Here is a 16,794-nt window from a genome sequence, read left to right on the forward strand (position 1 = left end):
CCTGTGACTCCACTTTCAAGGAGCTACGAACCTGTACTCCTAGATCTCTTTGTTCTATAACTCTCCCCAACGCCCTACCATTAACGGAGTAGGTCCTGATCTGATTCGATCTACCAAAATGCATCACCTCACATTTATCTAAATTAAACTCCATCTGCCATTCATCGGCCCACTGGCCCAATTTATCAAGATCCCGTTGCAATCCTAGATAACCTTCTTCACTGTCCACAATGCCACCAATCTTGGTGTCATCTGCAAACTTACTAACTATGCCTCCTAAATTCTCATCCAAATCATTAATATAAATAACAAATAACAGCGGACCCAGCACCGATCCCTGAGGCACACCGCTGGTCACAGGCCTCCAGTTTGAAAAACAACCCTCTACAACCACCATCTGAGAAAAATCCCTTTTTAACTCAGTGAAATTTGTCCTCCTCCAGTTAAGCATTTTCACATATGATTGTCCCTTGTCCTTTTCCATAACTATTCTAAACCTAATGATATTATGATCACTGTTCCCCAAATGTTCTCCCCACTGAAATATACTCCGCCTGCCCCACTTCATTCCCCAGACCTGGATCCAGCACAGTTTCCTTCCTGGTTGGGCTGGAAACACACTGTTCCAGAAAGTTCTCTTGAACACATATCAAGAATTCCTCCCCCTCTTTGCACTTTACACTGTTACTATCCCAATCTATATTGGGATAATTGAAGTCCCCAATTATCACTATTCTATAGTTCTTGCATCTTTCTGTAATTTGCCTGTAAATGTTCTCCTCTATTATTCTCTCTCTCGAACTCCTTCCCACTATTTGGTGGCCTACAGTACACACCCAGTAGTGTAATAGTGTAATTTTCTGGAGATTTATCTCATTGCTGTTTGTGGGCCCTGGCTGAGGGCAAATTGGCTGCCACATTTCCCAATCATGAAAGGTGCTATTTAAATGCAAGTTCTTTTTCTTTCTTAGTCTCTGCCTCTTGGTACTCATTATTGTACATGCATCATAGTGATTTTTTTTCTCACATTTTTACTAATAGCTCACAAAGTGAAGATTCTTCCTTCACAAAGCTTGGAGGGAACGATCATCTTATTCGGATGGAATGCTAATTAGGTTAATTAGCAAATACATTTTCCAGCGCAACTGGAAAAAAAATGTAAATCTTTCTTTGGAAAACTTGGAAGGTGTTATTGTTATGTTATTCGGGAAAGCAAATGAACGGTTTATGATAATTAGATCTAATTTGCATATACAACTTAGTTCAGTTACAGAAAGACTTAAACTAAGGAACATAATTGTTATGCTACTGGAAGGCAGTACTGCTGCTAAACTGTGTCACACTGTTACCTTAATATGCTGCTTAGTATTTTACTTTTTAAGTTGCTATCTCAGAGGAATATTAGCATTAGTGTTAAGATCGGCTTTATAGCAATGGATTTGTTAGCAAAGATTTGGAATTAATATTTAGAAATGGCAACAGGCTTCTTTTACAGGAATATTTCTAAGTACATTAATGTGGTGGAAGTCTACACGGTCGGCATTGGTGCAAGGGTGCTTCCCAAACTTATGTGTAGGGTAAGTGCAGAGTCAAAACCTGACTTGGACTCCAAAGTAATAATGAATGAGGTGTCAGCCTTGGCTCAGCGGGTAGCACTCTCTCCTCTGAGTCACAAAGTTGTGGGTTCAAGCCAAACTTCAGAGACTTGAACACAAATTCTAGGCTGACACTCCCAGTGCAGTCTGGGATGAGATGTTAAACCGAGGCCCCGCCTGCCACCCCAGGTAGACGTAAAAGATCCCATGGCACTATTTCGAAGAAGGGCAGGGGAGTTCGGTGCTCTGGCCAATATTTATCCCTTAACCAACTTCACTAAAAAAAAGATGATCAGGTCATTATCACCTTGTTGTTTATGGGATCTTGCTGTGCACAAACTGGCTGCCTCATTTCCCCACATTACAACAGTGACGATACTTCAAAAACACTTCACTGACTGTAAAGCGCTTTGGGATGTCCTGAGATCGTGAAAGACGCTATATAAATGAAAATTCTTTCTTTCTTTTCTCCTTCAGGGAGCCACAAGTACGGGGATTTTGCAGACGGGAACCCAGCAGAGAATGTTGCAAAATTCAGGCAGTGAGGCCCACCACCGCCCCGCCCCGACTGGGATTCCCCTTACCCTTGCCGGGGACTGCCGCTGGCCACTCCTTCTCTGCCCTCTGTCGGCAAAAGGCGCCGGTGGGGATGGTGGGAGTTTCGTGGCCCAGGCTCCTTGGCGACTTTCCTTCTTTCCGCCCCACTTGAAACCGTTCCCCGGGGCCACCTTGAGAAGCCTCCAATTGCCACCCCCACCCCGAGACTCACCTATTACTGGAATATGCTTCAATTTCTGGGGTACTGATAACTTGTAAGTAGTTACAGATGGTTACTCCAGTCTACGGACAACACAGACAGGCATTTTTAAGAAAAAATGGGTTTTATTGTAGTTCTTTATTATTCAACGCACTGGTAATATAATTAAGCCCTCTTTGAGAGAAGTAATCATACCAGTTCATACAATTATTATTTATACCGAGACATTACATTTAAAAAGAACAAAAAATACCAGTAACAGTTTAATGTTTGTACATTTAGTATTAATGTTTCCAAATGAACATACTAGTAACAAAAATGCATTAACTGTGCAACACAGCTGAAATACAAAGCGAAACAGGCAGATTATATTTCATATTTAAGCCAAAGAAATCAACCTCTCACAGCTATACAGAGATTAATCAATAGCTTAACATAATTACATTTTAGCTCTCTGTACAAAAACTTCATAACTTACCAAAAAAAAAATTTTTTTTTTACAAGGATAGACAACAGCATGCCTGTCAAACAAAGTCAACTTGTGACGCTGGGGACTGAATATGTTAGCGAGACTCTTTAGTTTCCTTAACCTTTACATTGGACGAGTTCTCCCCTTGCCCAGTGGCAGCATGGCAGAGAACGAACGGTGTGGCAAATACAAACAAAAAAAAAAGCTCCAGCCTTCAGCAGGCTGCAAATGCTGAAGTAACTAACAGGCAACGAGCCGGGATATGGCGAGACGTAAACTTAAACGGTGGTGCAGAGAGAGAGAGAGAGAATCAGACTCGTTGAGACGTCCTTGAAAAAGTCTCTTTGAAAAGGCAGTGCATTTGTCAACATTTGGCAGTAACAAATCGGGGAGGTGTGCGAATTTTTTTTTTCAGAATGGAGCTTTTGATTAGAAAAAAAGAAAGATTTGAAAAGGAAGGTGTTATTATTTACAGTGACTTTTTTTTTTGAGTGGAGGTGCTTGGTGTGATGAGACTGCACCAACGCAGAGAAGAATAAGACTAATAGCCTCAATAATTCACGCACTTGTCAAAAATAATCAAAATCTGACAAAACATGGCTTACCGTCAGAAATTAAATTATCTGCTCATCCAACAAATTTCTCTAAATAAATAAATTTCCAAATTGCAGTTTTATTATATAAAACGTCTTCAGTCTGGTTTAAAAATGTAAGAAACACTCGTCAAACATCAAATGAACGGAAAAAAAAACTCCCAGTGAGATTGCCTTGTGCCACCTCTTGCTATGTTTTATTATCTACAATAGGGTATTATTAAACATGTCCTTGACTATAATACGTAGCCCGTACTGGCACAGAACTGGCACACTTGGCTAACAATTCCTCCGTTCTATGCGTCAAGATTTATAAACCAGCTTTAGAAAGCATTCCTGTTTTTTTTTGTGTTTGTGATTTTGTGATTTGTAAATCTGATTCTTGTAGTTGCAGCGGTGGAGCAGCGAACGCCTTAAGTGTTAGTGCGTGTCTCACAGAGGCATCTTCAGGGGGCCTCGATATGCAATTGCCTTCTGGTCTGTTTCATATTAATGTTGCCTCAGCCAGAGGCACTTACCCTTTTAACGGACAAACTCTTTCAAATTGCACTGCAGATAACGTTTGAAGTTTGGATTAGGTTTGGGGAAAAAAATACACTATTGCTTTCTCATTTCCCCTTACTTCATGTCTTGTTAAATATCTCATCTATATATTGTTACGCTAAATATAAATACCCTGTACTATATTCTTTTCTTCTTCTTCTGTAATCTATTAAAAAGAGTGCACGTTTTTGTGTTTATTGTTTAATGTGCAATTCTAGCAACAGCGAATGATTGCAGTTTGATCATAATATCAGGCACCTGCTTCTTCTGAAGGAATTCCATGCAGTCGAGCTCGGAATTTGAATGATATCTTTAACCCCAATCTCTGATACTTTGAAAAATTAAGACGCTACTTTTAGGATATAATTCCACTGATTTTAATGTCTCGTTCATAAGATTAGTTTTGAACTATATTTGAGACACTTGCACTTGTGGCTCCATCAGTTTAGTATTAGACCTCAATATAATACCAATCGGAAACTAGATCGAAAATGATCGACACAGACCAGGGCCACTGAAACCGCTTGGAAGATACAACACATCACCTGCAATTTTCATCTGTCCAGCAAGTCTGAACCTGTCTTCCAGCCACTGTCACATACTGACAGCTGGGACAATGTTGAGTATCTTTAAAGAGCTTTTTTTTGCGTGCAACCTGAAACCGTTGTCTCGTACCCTGACCAATTAAAGAGAAACGAGGGCTTGTTCTTGCTTTTCACCCCCGATGTCCAGTAAGAGTTTCTGAAGAGAAGACCCGTTCACCCATCACCCCTGTCCTCGCTGACCTACATTGGCTCCTGGTCCACCAATGCCTCAAATTTTAAATTCTCATGCTTGTGTTCAAATCTCTCCATGGCCTCGCCCCTCCCTAGCTCTGTAACCTCCTCCATCCCTACAACCCTCCGAGATCTCTGCGCTCGTCCAATTCTGGCCTCTTGCGCATCCCTGACTTCCTTGGCCCCACCATTGTTGGCGGTGCCTTCAGCTGTCTAGGCTCTAAGCTCTGGAATTCCCTCCCTAAACTTATCTGTCCTGCCATCTCTCCCTCCTCCTCTAAGATGCTCCTTAAAGCCTCTTTGACCAAGCTTTTGGTCACCTGTCCTGATGTTTCCTTCTTTGGCATGGTGTTAATTTATGTCTGATTACGCACCTGTGAAGCGCTCTGGGATGCTTTACTACATTAAATGCGCTCTAGAAATGCAAGTTATTGTAGTCTGATTATCCTGGTGTGTAATAACGCCTGAATGGCAATGTTAGGTGATGTACAGATTACAATTATTTCTCTGGGGGCTGCTTCACAATCTTTGATACACACAGGCTTTGAAGTTAGAGTTTACTCTGAATAGAAATATTGAGGCATAGAACTTCTTACCCATGTTTAAATCCACATGCATGATAAATGTGGAAATAAAATCTGTAATTTTTTTTGTATACATATTTTGTAGGAGTGATTACAGCGAAAGTGATTCAATATTGGGCTTTAAATGGCATAAAACAACTTGCATTTATACAGCACCTTTAACATAGCAAAAATTCCCAAGGGTATTCAGAGTTTTGGACCAGATCCAAACAGTGTTTGGAGGGAAATTAATGGAGAAGGATGAGAATTCGATGCAGGAGGTACGTTTTTAAAAGGTTTTTGAAGGTAGGGAGGGATGAAACAAAGTGGAAGGGTTTAGGGAGAGTGTAGGGGCAAGGGAACTGAGTGTTCTGACACCAGTAGTAGAATGTAGGGAGGGGGTAAACACATAGTCAACCAGTGTTGGAATAACGGATGACGGAAGAGGTTGCGGAGGTGAGGCTTTGGAGGGATCTGTGTATGAGGATTTTGAGGGATGTGGAACCAATGACGTTCAGTGTAGATAGGGGTGTTAGTGTGCATCATGTCATGTGAAAATTATAATCCAAAGAGGGGGAAGTTGTGGATAAGCGATGAACGGTTGGTACTTTTGTAAATGTGTGGGTTAGGATGTGGGCAATGTAACATGGTATGAGTTGGAGTTTATGCAGGGTCGAGATCAGGAGTCCGATGAGGAGAGCACTGGAAAAGTCAAGTCTAGAGGTGACAAAGGCACAAATGAGGGTTTCAGTGGCAGTGGGGGTGAGGTAGAGATGGATAGGAGCCATATTTTGGAGATGAAAGTAGGCAGTGTTGGTAATGGATTGGTTGTGGGGTTTGAGGTTAGGCTCAGGATCTAACAGGACGCTGAGGTTATGCATCATCAGGTTGAGCTTCATTGTGCAATCCAGGAAGGCATGAGGGGGTGGGGTTCAGAACCAGGGGTCAGGATACGGGATATGCCATTTAGAACCGAGATGAGGAGAAATCTCTTCACTCAGAGGGTGGTGAACCTGTGGAATTCTCTACCACAGAAGGCAGTGGAGGCCAAGTCATTAGATGTATTCAAGAAGGAGATAGATATATTTCTTAATGCTAAAGGGATCAAAGAATATGGGGAAAAAGCGGGAACAGGGTACTGAGTTAGACGATCAGCCGTGATCATTTTGAAACGGGGAGCAGGCCCGAAGGGCCGAATGGCCTACTCTTGCTCCTATTTTCTATGTTTCGATGATAGAATTGAGGGCTAGATTGCAGAGTTTCTAATGGAGGGCTGAACAAGATGGCTTTGGCCTTGCCAATGTTGAGCTGCAGACAGTTCTGGTTCATTCACACCTTGATATCAGACAGGCTGCCAAACTGCACATCAAAGGTCATGGAACCAAGGATGGTGGTGGAGTGTATAAAGCAGGTATCATTGGCACACATATAGATGCTGACCCATGTCTGTGGATAATGTTCATGGAACTTTTTTACCCAGAGAGTGATTAGACTGTGGAACTCGTTACCACAAGGAGTAGTTGAGACGAATAGCATAGACGCATTTAAGGGGAAGCTAGATAAACACACGAGGGAGAAAGGAAGAGAAGGATATGCAGTTAGGCTTACATGAAGTAGGGTGGGTGGAGGCTCATGTGGAGCATAAACGCCAGTACAGACCAGTTGGGCTAAATTATCTGTTACTGTGCTGTAAATTCTATGTAATTCTGTTATGTTGCTGAGAGATAGCATATAGATGAGAAATAGGAGGAGGCTAAGGGAATAATACACAGAACAAAGGAGCGTTGGCAGTGTTGGTGGCCAGTGGCAATGAGTCAGGAGGGAGTCAGTTGGATGGGTAACATTGAGAAAGAATTTCACTTTCATTCTCTCAGATTCTGCCATCATCCTGACCCGTCAATGAGGTTATTTACTTTTGATTATTCCCACTCACTTATAATTCTCTTTGTTAACACATGTTAATGGGCTATCTGAATCAATTTGGAGTGCCATAATATCAGCTTGGAGTGGTTCAAACAGCTCCCTCATGATACTACAAAGTTGTCTTCATTACATGATAAAGCTGTTTAACTGTCTTTGCTTCATCAGACTTAAAAGTAACTTTTAAATACATTAAAACCATTTTTTTGTGATGATGTAAAAAAAATTGTGTGGTATAACAGAATGCACAAAGGGAAGCTAAGGGATAGTGAGTCTATCCCATTTGTGAGCAGGACCTTCCTCAATGGAATATTCTACTTTTCCCACATTGTGTCTCCCCTATTTCATATATTGTGTCCTGTCCAATGGGTCAACCGTATGTACATTGCAGGGCAAGTAAGAAGCTGTTTCCAAAGCTACTAATCATTCATCCCTTATCTATAGCTGGACCTGTGAAATGGTGATGTCCCTTTGCGATTACTATTTTCACAGGTCCTGCAGTAAAACATCCTCTGGACAGCACTCCATCAGAGTCCAGCCAGAATTTGTAGTAAAGTCTTACTGTTTGCTGATTAACGGCAAAAGCACTCATAGTGCGGTGGTGGGGTTAGTTAAGTACACCTATTGATACATCATGCGGTAGCCATAGTTTCGGTAAAGCTTGCTTGATTGCCTTAGGGAATCATGAGGAATTCCCAAGAGTTTTCCCTGAAAGTGGCTACAGTTTCTTTTCCTGGAGATAGCATTACTGAGTGCTTGTGGAGAGTGCAGCATGAGGGAGCACCGTCTAATCGATAGGAGTGCTGGTCCTGAAAGTCTTTTCTCACCCTTCTTTTTAGATGTTGATAATGGAAGTAGAGCTATTATTGGTGCCCAACTTAACAAGATGAAGCAACTCAAGCCCTCAATTTCTCTTCTCCTATCTAAACCTATGTAACTGCGCCATATTAAGATGGCCAGTAGAACATAAATCTACAGTCAGTCCAGCTGTATTCCAGTTAAGACAGTTCTGAGGGGATCCGTAGAACAATTTATTTAATTGAATCATACAGCACAGAAGGAGGCCTTTCGGCCCATCATGCCTGTGCTGGCTCTTTGAAAGAGCAATCCGGTTAGTCCCGCTCCCCTGCCCTTTCCCCGTAGCCCCGCAAATTTTTCCGTTTTTAAGTATACATCCACTTTCCTGAACTGGCTCTTTAAATCTCTGCCATAAAGGTTAAACAACAGCTTCTACAGTTGCATCAGAAGGAAGGAGTCAAGCCTCTTCACTGTGTGCCATATAACATACTGAGGCAGTTGACCCAGACTGGGGTCATTTCACATATGTCATTTGGTACAGTGTATCCCACCCACCACCCCCCCCCCCCCCCAATATATTTACGTACATAAAAATAAATTAGATTTGCCTTTTTCAGTCAAAGAGGCCCACAATTTGGAAACAAAAGTTAACAATAGATTGCACGATGAGTGGAAATGGTGAGGAGCTGTGTCTTTTCATTATGGATTTTTAACAGAGGAATCATAAAAGATACCAATATTTTGAAGATTGCCAATGTGTATAGCTGCAGCTTCCATTGTGTCTGTCCCCGTAAACTATCTATCTCCTATTAAACTTGGCTGTGCTTTCAAAAGGTAATAAGGCACAGACAGCTTTGTGTAACCTAATTTTTTTTTGTCGGCATTCGTGAGATAGGCGTACTATTAAAACATTTAGCATGAGTTTTCCTTTAAGATTTTGCTGCGTTGCATTTATCTTTTGAAGCTCAACCAATATTCACATGTGATGGAAATTACATTAATGATAATTGTACTTTTACCAGAGACAGGCTAAGGAATGCTTTAAGGACAAGTAAATGGCACTTAATTCATAAGAACTGATATCGCATGTCATGTTTCAACCAATAGCGACCTATAATCGCCTCCAGCTGTCTACATAAAAACTTCAGATGAGATTCTTATTTAGTGAAAAGGATTCATTGTGCCTTTTATTTCAGATATTTTATGTCAAGATTCATTTTGGTGTAACTTGAGATCGTAGATCCTTTTTAGGTTTGTGTAGTCTGGGAGAAAGTCTTGATCCTGAACTTGCGTTGTGAGGTATCTGCATACGAGCATTTAGAGCTTCTGACTGAAATTCCTCTCTCCGATATTTAAAGGAAGGTGCCAATCCATGTATTAGAAACAGGTTAACTCCCCCTCCTTCGCTTAAAAAAAAAAGCAGTGAGGAACTTCAGCTAAGCGTGTTAAGTACTTGTATGTTAGTATCCCCAATGTAATTTCAGGCCCTCGTTTTTTTTTTAACCCTTTCGTCCATCTTGGGGAAAACCTTAGATCTTTGAACCCCTCCCCCCCCATTCTTTCTGTCCGCCTCAATTTTCAATCCACAAATGATCCCAGTCAATTTCGTACCTCGACGGTTTTCTGTTCCAAATTTAGGTGGGTTACACGTTGCATAAAATATCTCAAAAAGATTGCGAGATTATGAAAGTCCAATAATCTTCAGGTATGGAAAAAAGAAAGGTGGATGTTTCTGACGATATCGTAAGTTTGAAGTTTGAAAACCACCTTTTGACGATAAAACTGCCTCAGTTTTGGAGTCATCCTAATAAATACCAAGGCAATGACCATGGGATTCTTCCTTCATACACCACCTAGGTGTTAGAACTTATATCGTAATAAATATTCTCAAAAAAAAAAGTGCTTGTGATCACAAATCTCTAAGGCATACCATACAGTAAGGAAGATGATGAGTTTTCACTCCACGGAAAGCAAACACAGAGCACTTCAATTTAATGCACAATTTTTCCATTTCTACCTGTGTATGTTTTCTTTTAGCTTCAAAAAAGAAAGCAAAAAAAAAAAATTAAAAATAGGTATAAAATAAAGAGTCAAATGACTCAACCGTCTGCGTGTCAAACCTTGGTTTTGACTTCACGCCTCAGTGTGACTCCTTCAGCAGCATGTTCCTCACACAGTCTGGGTTGCCCAAAGAGCGAGAAAGCACAACAACGAATTCTTCCGGAGCATTTTTTTGGGGGGTTTTCCAAGTTCATCAGCAACTCAACATACTCTCTTTCTTGTGAGGCATTTCATATTTTCTCAGGCACTCTTTTCCACCTTGACTTGGTTCTGCTTATTTTGGCCTGCAGGCAACGTCTAATGTGGTGAACTGCCTCAGGATACTGCCATTTCTAAAAACTGGAGAGGTCGATGAAGTACTATGAAAACAGACAAGCACAAAACGTGTGATGTTGGCTTTTTTGAAGTACTAGGTATAGATCCTCTGGTGGGGGGAGGAGGGGGGGGGTGGGGGAGGCGTCACCCAGCTGCATAACATCACCGTAAGTCTGAAGTACGGCTAGAGATGTGTCCTCGGTGACTCGATTCTGAGCCTTGGAGTGGCAGGGATTCCACCAGTCACGGTCCTGGCAGAGGTAGAGATGGAAATGCAAAGGAACGCCTAGCACAGTCACTATAATAAATGAGCTTCAACCCGCAGCCAATGCAGTCCCTGTCGAGTGTACCGAACCAAGATGGTCATGCTGCTGTGCTGTGTTAATGGTCCCATCAGCGTGTCCAGCTCATGAAAGAATTCTGCAGTGAAGGAAAACATGAAATATAGAACTTGACCTAACACGTGTTCAGAACGAACTGCAATATGAAACGTCTTGAAATGTCATATCTGATGCCGTTAAACACCATTACTGGATTATTGTAATATTATTTTAGCATTGTCACATTGTTCTGTTTTACCTTCATTGCCTGATGAGCTGCTCTATTTTAAGATCCCTCCCTAATGTTTACGCCCCGTGACTCTCTTTGATGTTTCCCTTTCTGACTAATTTGCAATTATCTGTATCTAATGAAATACATTCGGTCGGTAGTATCCCTTGTTAATTCTCAAAGCAAAAACATTATGTAGACATTGTTCAGTCTTAACTACTGTACAAACAACATCACGGATCCATAATATGCCTTGATATAAAGCCTCTTAACCTTAAAACTTTTAATTAAATATCACAAACAACCATTGAAATGCTTTACACGATCGGGCATAATTTGGTTGGAATTCATTATTTTTTATGGAGATTTAATATCCCATTTCACTTGCTGGGCTGGGATTCCAGTGATTCCAAGAAATAGAATTTATTTGACCCATTGAAAGCTGAATTGAAAAGGGGAGATTCTGCCTCAGGCTGTCAATCGGTTCCTCATAAATAGTGAGAGGGTTATATTTTGCAAACCTGTAATATTCCAAGTAATATATTTTAGAGCAAAATTTTATTTTTTTGGAAAATAAGGACTAGACGCTCTAGTTCTTTACAGCTTTTAATTTGATCTTTAAAAAGGTAAAGATTCTTAATGAGCCTTGTTCACGTCGGGCAGCGTCGATGGTCCCATAATATTCTAAGCGGCTCTATAGCAACATAGGGAACATTAGCAACAGGAGGAGGCCATTCAGCCTCTCGAGCCTGTTCCACCATTCAATTAGATCATGGTTGATCTGTATCTTAACTCCATCTACCAGCCTTGGTTCTGTAACCCTTTTTACCCTTGCCTAACAAAAATCCACCAATCTCAGTTTTGAAATTTTTAATTAACCCCCAGCCTCAACATCTTTTTGGGGGAGAGAGTTCCAGATTTCCACCACTCTTTGTGTGAAGAAGTGCTTCCTGACATCAACCCTGCTCTAATTTTAAGATTATGCCTTGTTCTGGACTCCCCTACCAGAGGAAATAATTTCTCTCTATCTACCCTATAAAATCCTTTGATCATTTTAAACAGTTCAATTATATCACCCCTTAATCTTCTATACTCAAGGCATTACAAGCCTAGTCTATGCAACCTGTCCTCATAATTTAACCCTTTTAGTCCCGGAATCATTCTGGTGAATCTGCGCTGCACCCCCTCCAAGGCCAATATATCCTTCCTGAGGTGCGGTGCCCAGAACTGAACTCAGTACTCGACAATGTTAACAGGAAACACACATATTGCTTCAGCAACAACGAACCCCCGCATGACACTGACCTTTGTTCTCTCTGGCCAACTTGTCAGCAGTGTCCCAGTGTTCGTAACTCCTGAGGATGTTGTTGGTAATGTTTACGTGGCTGGCAGCCATGTGGTGGATCCTTTGCGGAATACTGATGGTTGCTGAGGGTGAGGACCCTGTGTTGCTTGTGCTGCTCCCGTGAGACCCGACTGAGCTGACTGGAGATGGACTGGGAGACAAAGGAGAGGCTGTTCCTGTGGTTCTGCATGAATGGTATTAGAAAATATATCATCATCTGAGAACGGCAAGCCTTTGAACCCAAGAAAGCTTGAAAGGCAATGCCGGTGTAATATTCTGGCACTTTATATAGAAGACGTAGACTTTGATGGGCCAGTAGAGGCAATTCCACCATCTACTGGGCCTAGCAAATGCACTGCTCACTGTCCTGTGCTGTAGTGTCAGATTAGATTATGTGCTCAAGTCCCAGAGCAGGGCTTGAACCCGTGACCTTCTGATTTGGTGGGTAACAGTGTTATCACTGAGTCAAACTAACACTTAACTCAGGCAGCAAGTCCCAGGTGTGTGCCCCGTGGATCGTGAATCATCCCTAGTGATTCACAACGTTGACCAAGATGGTCACAGGTTGGATCCCTTTGGGACATTCTGAGGTTGTGAAAGTCGCTATATAAATGCAAGTCTTACTTTCTTTATGTGGCCCAAAAAAGCGATTCTAATGTTGCTCAATCACTAATAACACAGGCAAAAATAAATAATCTTTTAAACAATATGTGTTTGGTCGAGCAGTTTGAGCATCAGCAACTGTCATGAGGTCAGTCGTTAGCATGTGTTGATGAGCTGACCTGGGCCTTGTAGGTTACGGGGTCAAAGCTGGGATATGGAGGAGGACAGATAGAGAGAGGTAGGGGGACTTCATGGAGAATAAGCCTTATTGACCGGTTAAGTCCAGCTGGTTTATCTCCTTGAAAACTCTAATATAATTAGGAGACAAGCAGCCATACAGGAGGAAGCAGATGTTGCTGAACCTGTAGGCAGTCCCTGTGTTCATTATGACAATGGGTTGCTTTCGTGATCAATACATTAAACAGCTTGGGCGCACTCAGTGTAGCTTGATTAACATTGTGATGTATGATTTTATTTCATTAATCAATCAGAGTTCTGTTATTTCATTCATAATAATTACAATCAGTTCTTTTTTATTGGTTGTGACAGGAGCCAGGAATAAATGTATTGTAAAACATTCCGACCAGATTAAACCCTGCTAAATTCTCAGTCATAATCACAATCAACAAGCATTGTAAATGTGACTGCTATTTGCCGATCAACCGAGACTTGATTGCTTTTAAACCAGATCTTAACATCTATCAATGAAATATTCATCAGTCTTTCAGCAAATGTAAACATTGTGACTCTGAGTCTAAAGGTCGATATTAAATTGAAAGATGGCAGCTCAGAAGGCGAGTAAATCACATTAACTGTTGACAATTCCTGTTTATTGGAGGCAGCCTGTGTATGGTAAGGTTATATAAAGTCCCTGGACAGGAAGGGAAAAAAATGAAATGATTGCATGTTAAATATAAAAACAATTGTGACTGAAAGTGGCAATGGCACTAGACTGCTGACCCTGATTATACCCTGGTTGCTGTCGTTACAGAGGCCTTAGCTCTCATTGAACTGAACAGGCGTGGAGTTGAAAAAAGGCTGCTAACCTCAAAGGCCCAGATTTGGCTGGGAAAAAAAAAAACGGGGCCTTGAACGACGCACGCCGTTATTAGTGCGCAAATCGGCCAGCAACCCGTGGCGAGGAAGAGCTATCTATCCCGTGAATTGCGAATCGCCATAAGTTGCTGGCCGATTTCCGCCGCTCTGCCGTTAGCTTCACGTAAAAGGCAACGTAAACCCCCCCCCACCCCCGTGATTTTCATGAAGTTGCTGCATTTACACGTTAATTGCTCATTAAACTCGCCACGGAAAGTTACGTCAAGTAGTTAATGTTGTAGGTGCTCTTTTAACGATGTGATAATTGTTAATGACTGCCAATCAACCTCTCTTGTCCAGAAAGTGAACAATTATAAATGTGGATTCCTTCAGGTTGTGAATTGTTTTGGGAGATTTTAAAAATGTCAAATTTTAAATTTTTATATATTTTTTCTTACTTTTCCTTTTTTTTTCTCTCTCTTAATCTAATCTTTCTTTCCCTCTATTTCTCTTTCTGTACCGGATTTGACATCAAATTCACCCACTTGAATTTACCCTCCTTCTCAGTCCCAGTCCTTCCTCTGTTTATTTCTCAATCCTTAAATTTCACCAGTTAAGGAGGTAGACTGTTGGTCCCATCGTTCATCAAGGTCCCAGAAGTCTCGCTGCCCTCGCTGTGCGTGTTATCAGCTCGCACTTCCCAGCAATTTTGTGGGCAAAAAATGTTAAAACCGTAAAAGTGCGCGAACAAGTCTAATTAATGGGGCGATGCCCCTCTCTAGCAAAATCAGGCCACTTAAGTGTTATTGAGGAATACTTACTTTCCATTCGTTCCCCAAGGAGAAGGAGCTTGTGAGGCTTTCGAGGAGCTCTGCAACACAGAGAGTCACATGTGAAAATATGATTAGCCCCCCTGATGGATTTCTAAGGATAAGCAAAACAAAACCAATTTGAGATTCTTTTTTTTTAAAAAGGGGGAAGGGGTCAGTCACGATGCAATGTACTTTGCCAAGGTTTTCATTGTCAGATTAATTAAAATGAAGTAACAGAGTAACACCAAATGGACATGTTGAGCATTAATCCACTGACATCGGCAGATCCAACTTCTAGGCCACATTGAGAATTAAGGCCAGAATAACACCACAGTCAACTTGCCCGCAACTTTAATTTAAATGGTGCTTTTAAAGTAGATAAAGATCCCAAGGTGATTTACATAGAGAATACAGAGTATGGTAGTGTAATGGTTATAGGCTATTAACCAGAGGCTGTGAGTTCAAATCCCACCATGGCAAATTGTGAAATTGAATTCAATAAATTTGGCGTCAAGTACCAGAAAATGACAATGAAAGCTGTCGGAATGCTTAAAAACCCAACAGGTTGACTAAAGTCTTTCAGGGAAGGGAACTATGTGGTTGACTCTTCGTGACCTCTGAAGTGGCATAGCAAGCTGCTCATTTGTGACACAATTGCTTCACAAAGAAGGGCCACCATCACCCCTTCAGGGCAAGTAGAGATGGGCAACAAATGCGGCCTCCTTCTGTGGTTTATGATTCCGTGATAATGTTTCTCCCCAGATTCTACAGAGGCCTGTTAAGACAATTCACATATTTATCAGGCATTTCCCAGCTGCGTGAGTGACATAATCCAAAGGAACCGTGCTATTGATGTCGTGTCACACGCCCTTTATCACTGGCACATTCCTTTCTGCACCTTGTACCTTTCACAGTTTACGAGGCTACGCAGGGGAATCAACACACAAGGCAACGAAAATATTAAAATTGACTACTTTCCTCTTCATTTAACACTCGGACAGGATCGCTCCCACTGCACACTGACAAGGCTGAGGAAAATGGCCTTCAGGACACAATGGGGCAGATTTTCTTCTTTAGTACTTGGACAAAGTAGCAAAAATTGGAAGGAGCGGATCATACGCCTATAATGGAGTCTATCCTATTGGCTGTCCTTTTAAAGTATTGGGTTGAAAATTGGTCGGTCCGTGTCATGGGGCGTGTGATCCTCGCCACACGATTTCCTTCAACATGTCCCACCCATGTGATGTTTTACGCCCAAGCGCTAAAGAGGTAAACCTGCCCCCTATGATCCGCTTGGCGGGCTTCCTAATTATGTAAAGTTTGATCTTATGGCTCGTGAGATGAAAATGAATCTTTTATTCGGTTTTCGAAAGAACCAGAGGCGAGATGAGGAGAAATTTTTTCACGCGGCGAGTTGTAACAATCTGGAATGCATTGCCGAAAAGGATGGCGGAAGCATCCTTTCAAAAAGGAATTGGATAAATACTTGAAGGGGAAAAAATTGCAGGGCAATAGAGAAAGAGCAGGGGGGAGTGGGACCAATTGGATAGCTCTTTCAAAGAGCCGGCACAGGCACGATGGGCCGAATGGCCTCCTTCTGTGATGTTTCCTTCTATGATTCTATGACCGTCCAGGAAAAGCCTACCTCAGATTGACATCAAAGGAAGGGTTGGCTTCTCTGAATGGGCCCAGATGGCAAGCTGTGGTCCTCAGAGATCCTGATGGGTGCAGAACTCGTCCAACAGGAAACGCTCAGTTTGGGTCAGGGCATTAACAAACTTTTTTTTTTATTCGTTCATGGGATGTGGGCGTCACTGGCGAGGCCGGCATTTATTGCCCATCCCTAATTGCCCTTGAGAAGGTGGTGGTGAGCCGCCTTCTTGAACCGCTACAGTCCGTGCGGTGAAAGTTCTCCCACTGTGCTGTTAGGAAGGGAGTTCCAGGATTTTGACCCAGCGACGATGAAGGAACAGCGATATATTTCCAAGTCGGGATGGTGTGTGACTTGGAGGGGAACGTGCAGGTGGTGTTGTTCCCATGTGAGGCGCGTGTGGCTAGTT

At 41.9% G+C, this 16,794-nt stretch overlaps 1 protein-coding gene across 5 annotated transcripts in view; it reads right to left on the minus strand.

Moving 5' to 3' along the window:
- Positions 1 to 8,588: 8,588 nt before the first annotated feature.
- The window catches only part of aff2 (AF4/FMR2 family, member 2), a 384,792-nt gene continuing 376,586 nt past the window's right edge, over positions 8,589 to 16,794 (minus strand). For 4 of the 5 annotated variants that reach the window (XM_067997310.1, XM_067997309.1, XM_067997308.1 and 1 more), the window contains 3 exons: positions 14,744 to 14,793; positions 12,245 to 12,468; positions 8,589 to 10,810 (listed from right to left, as the gene is read on the minus strand). In XM_067997310.1, the coding sequence (XP_067853411.1) occupies positions 10,689 to 10,810; positions 12,245 to 12,468; positions 14,744 to 14,793 (396 nt within the window). In that variant the 3' untranslated portion in view covers positions 8,589 to 10,688. The remainder of the gene's footprint in view (positions 10,811 to 12,244; positions 12,469 to 14,743; positions 14,794 to 16,794) is intronic. The other variant, XM_067997311.1, reaches the window with a different exon arrangement.

Source organism: Heptranchias perlo, chromosome 15 (genome assembly GCF_035084215.1).
Source record: "Heptranchias perlo isolate sHepPer1 chromosome 15, sHepPer1.hap1, whole genome shotgun sequence".
Classification (NCBI taxonomy): Eukaryota; Metazoa; Chordata; class Chondrichthyes; order Hexanchiformes; family Hexanchidae; genus Heptranchias; species Heptranchias perlo.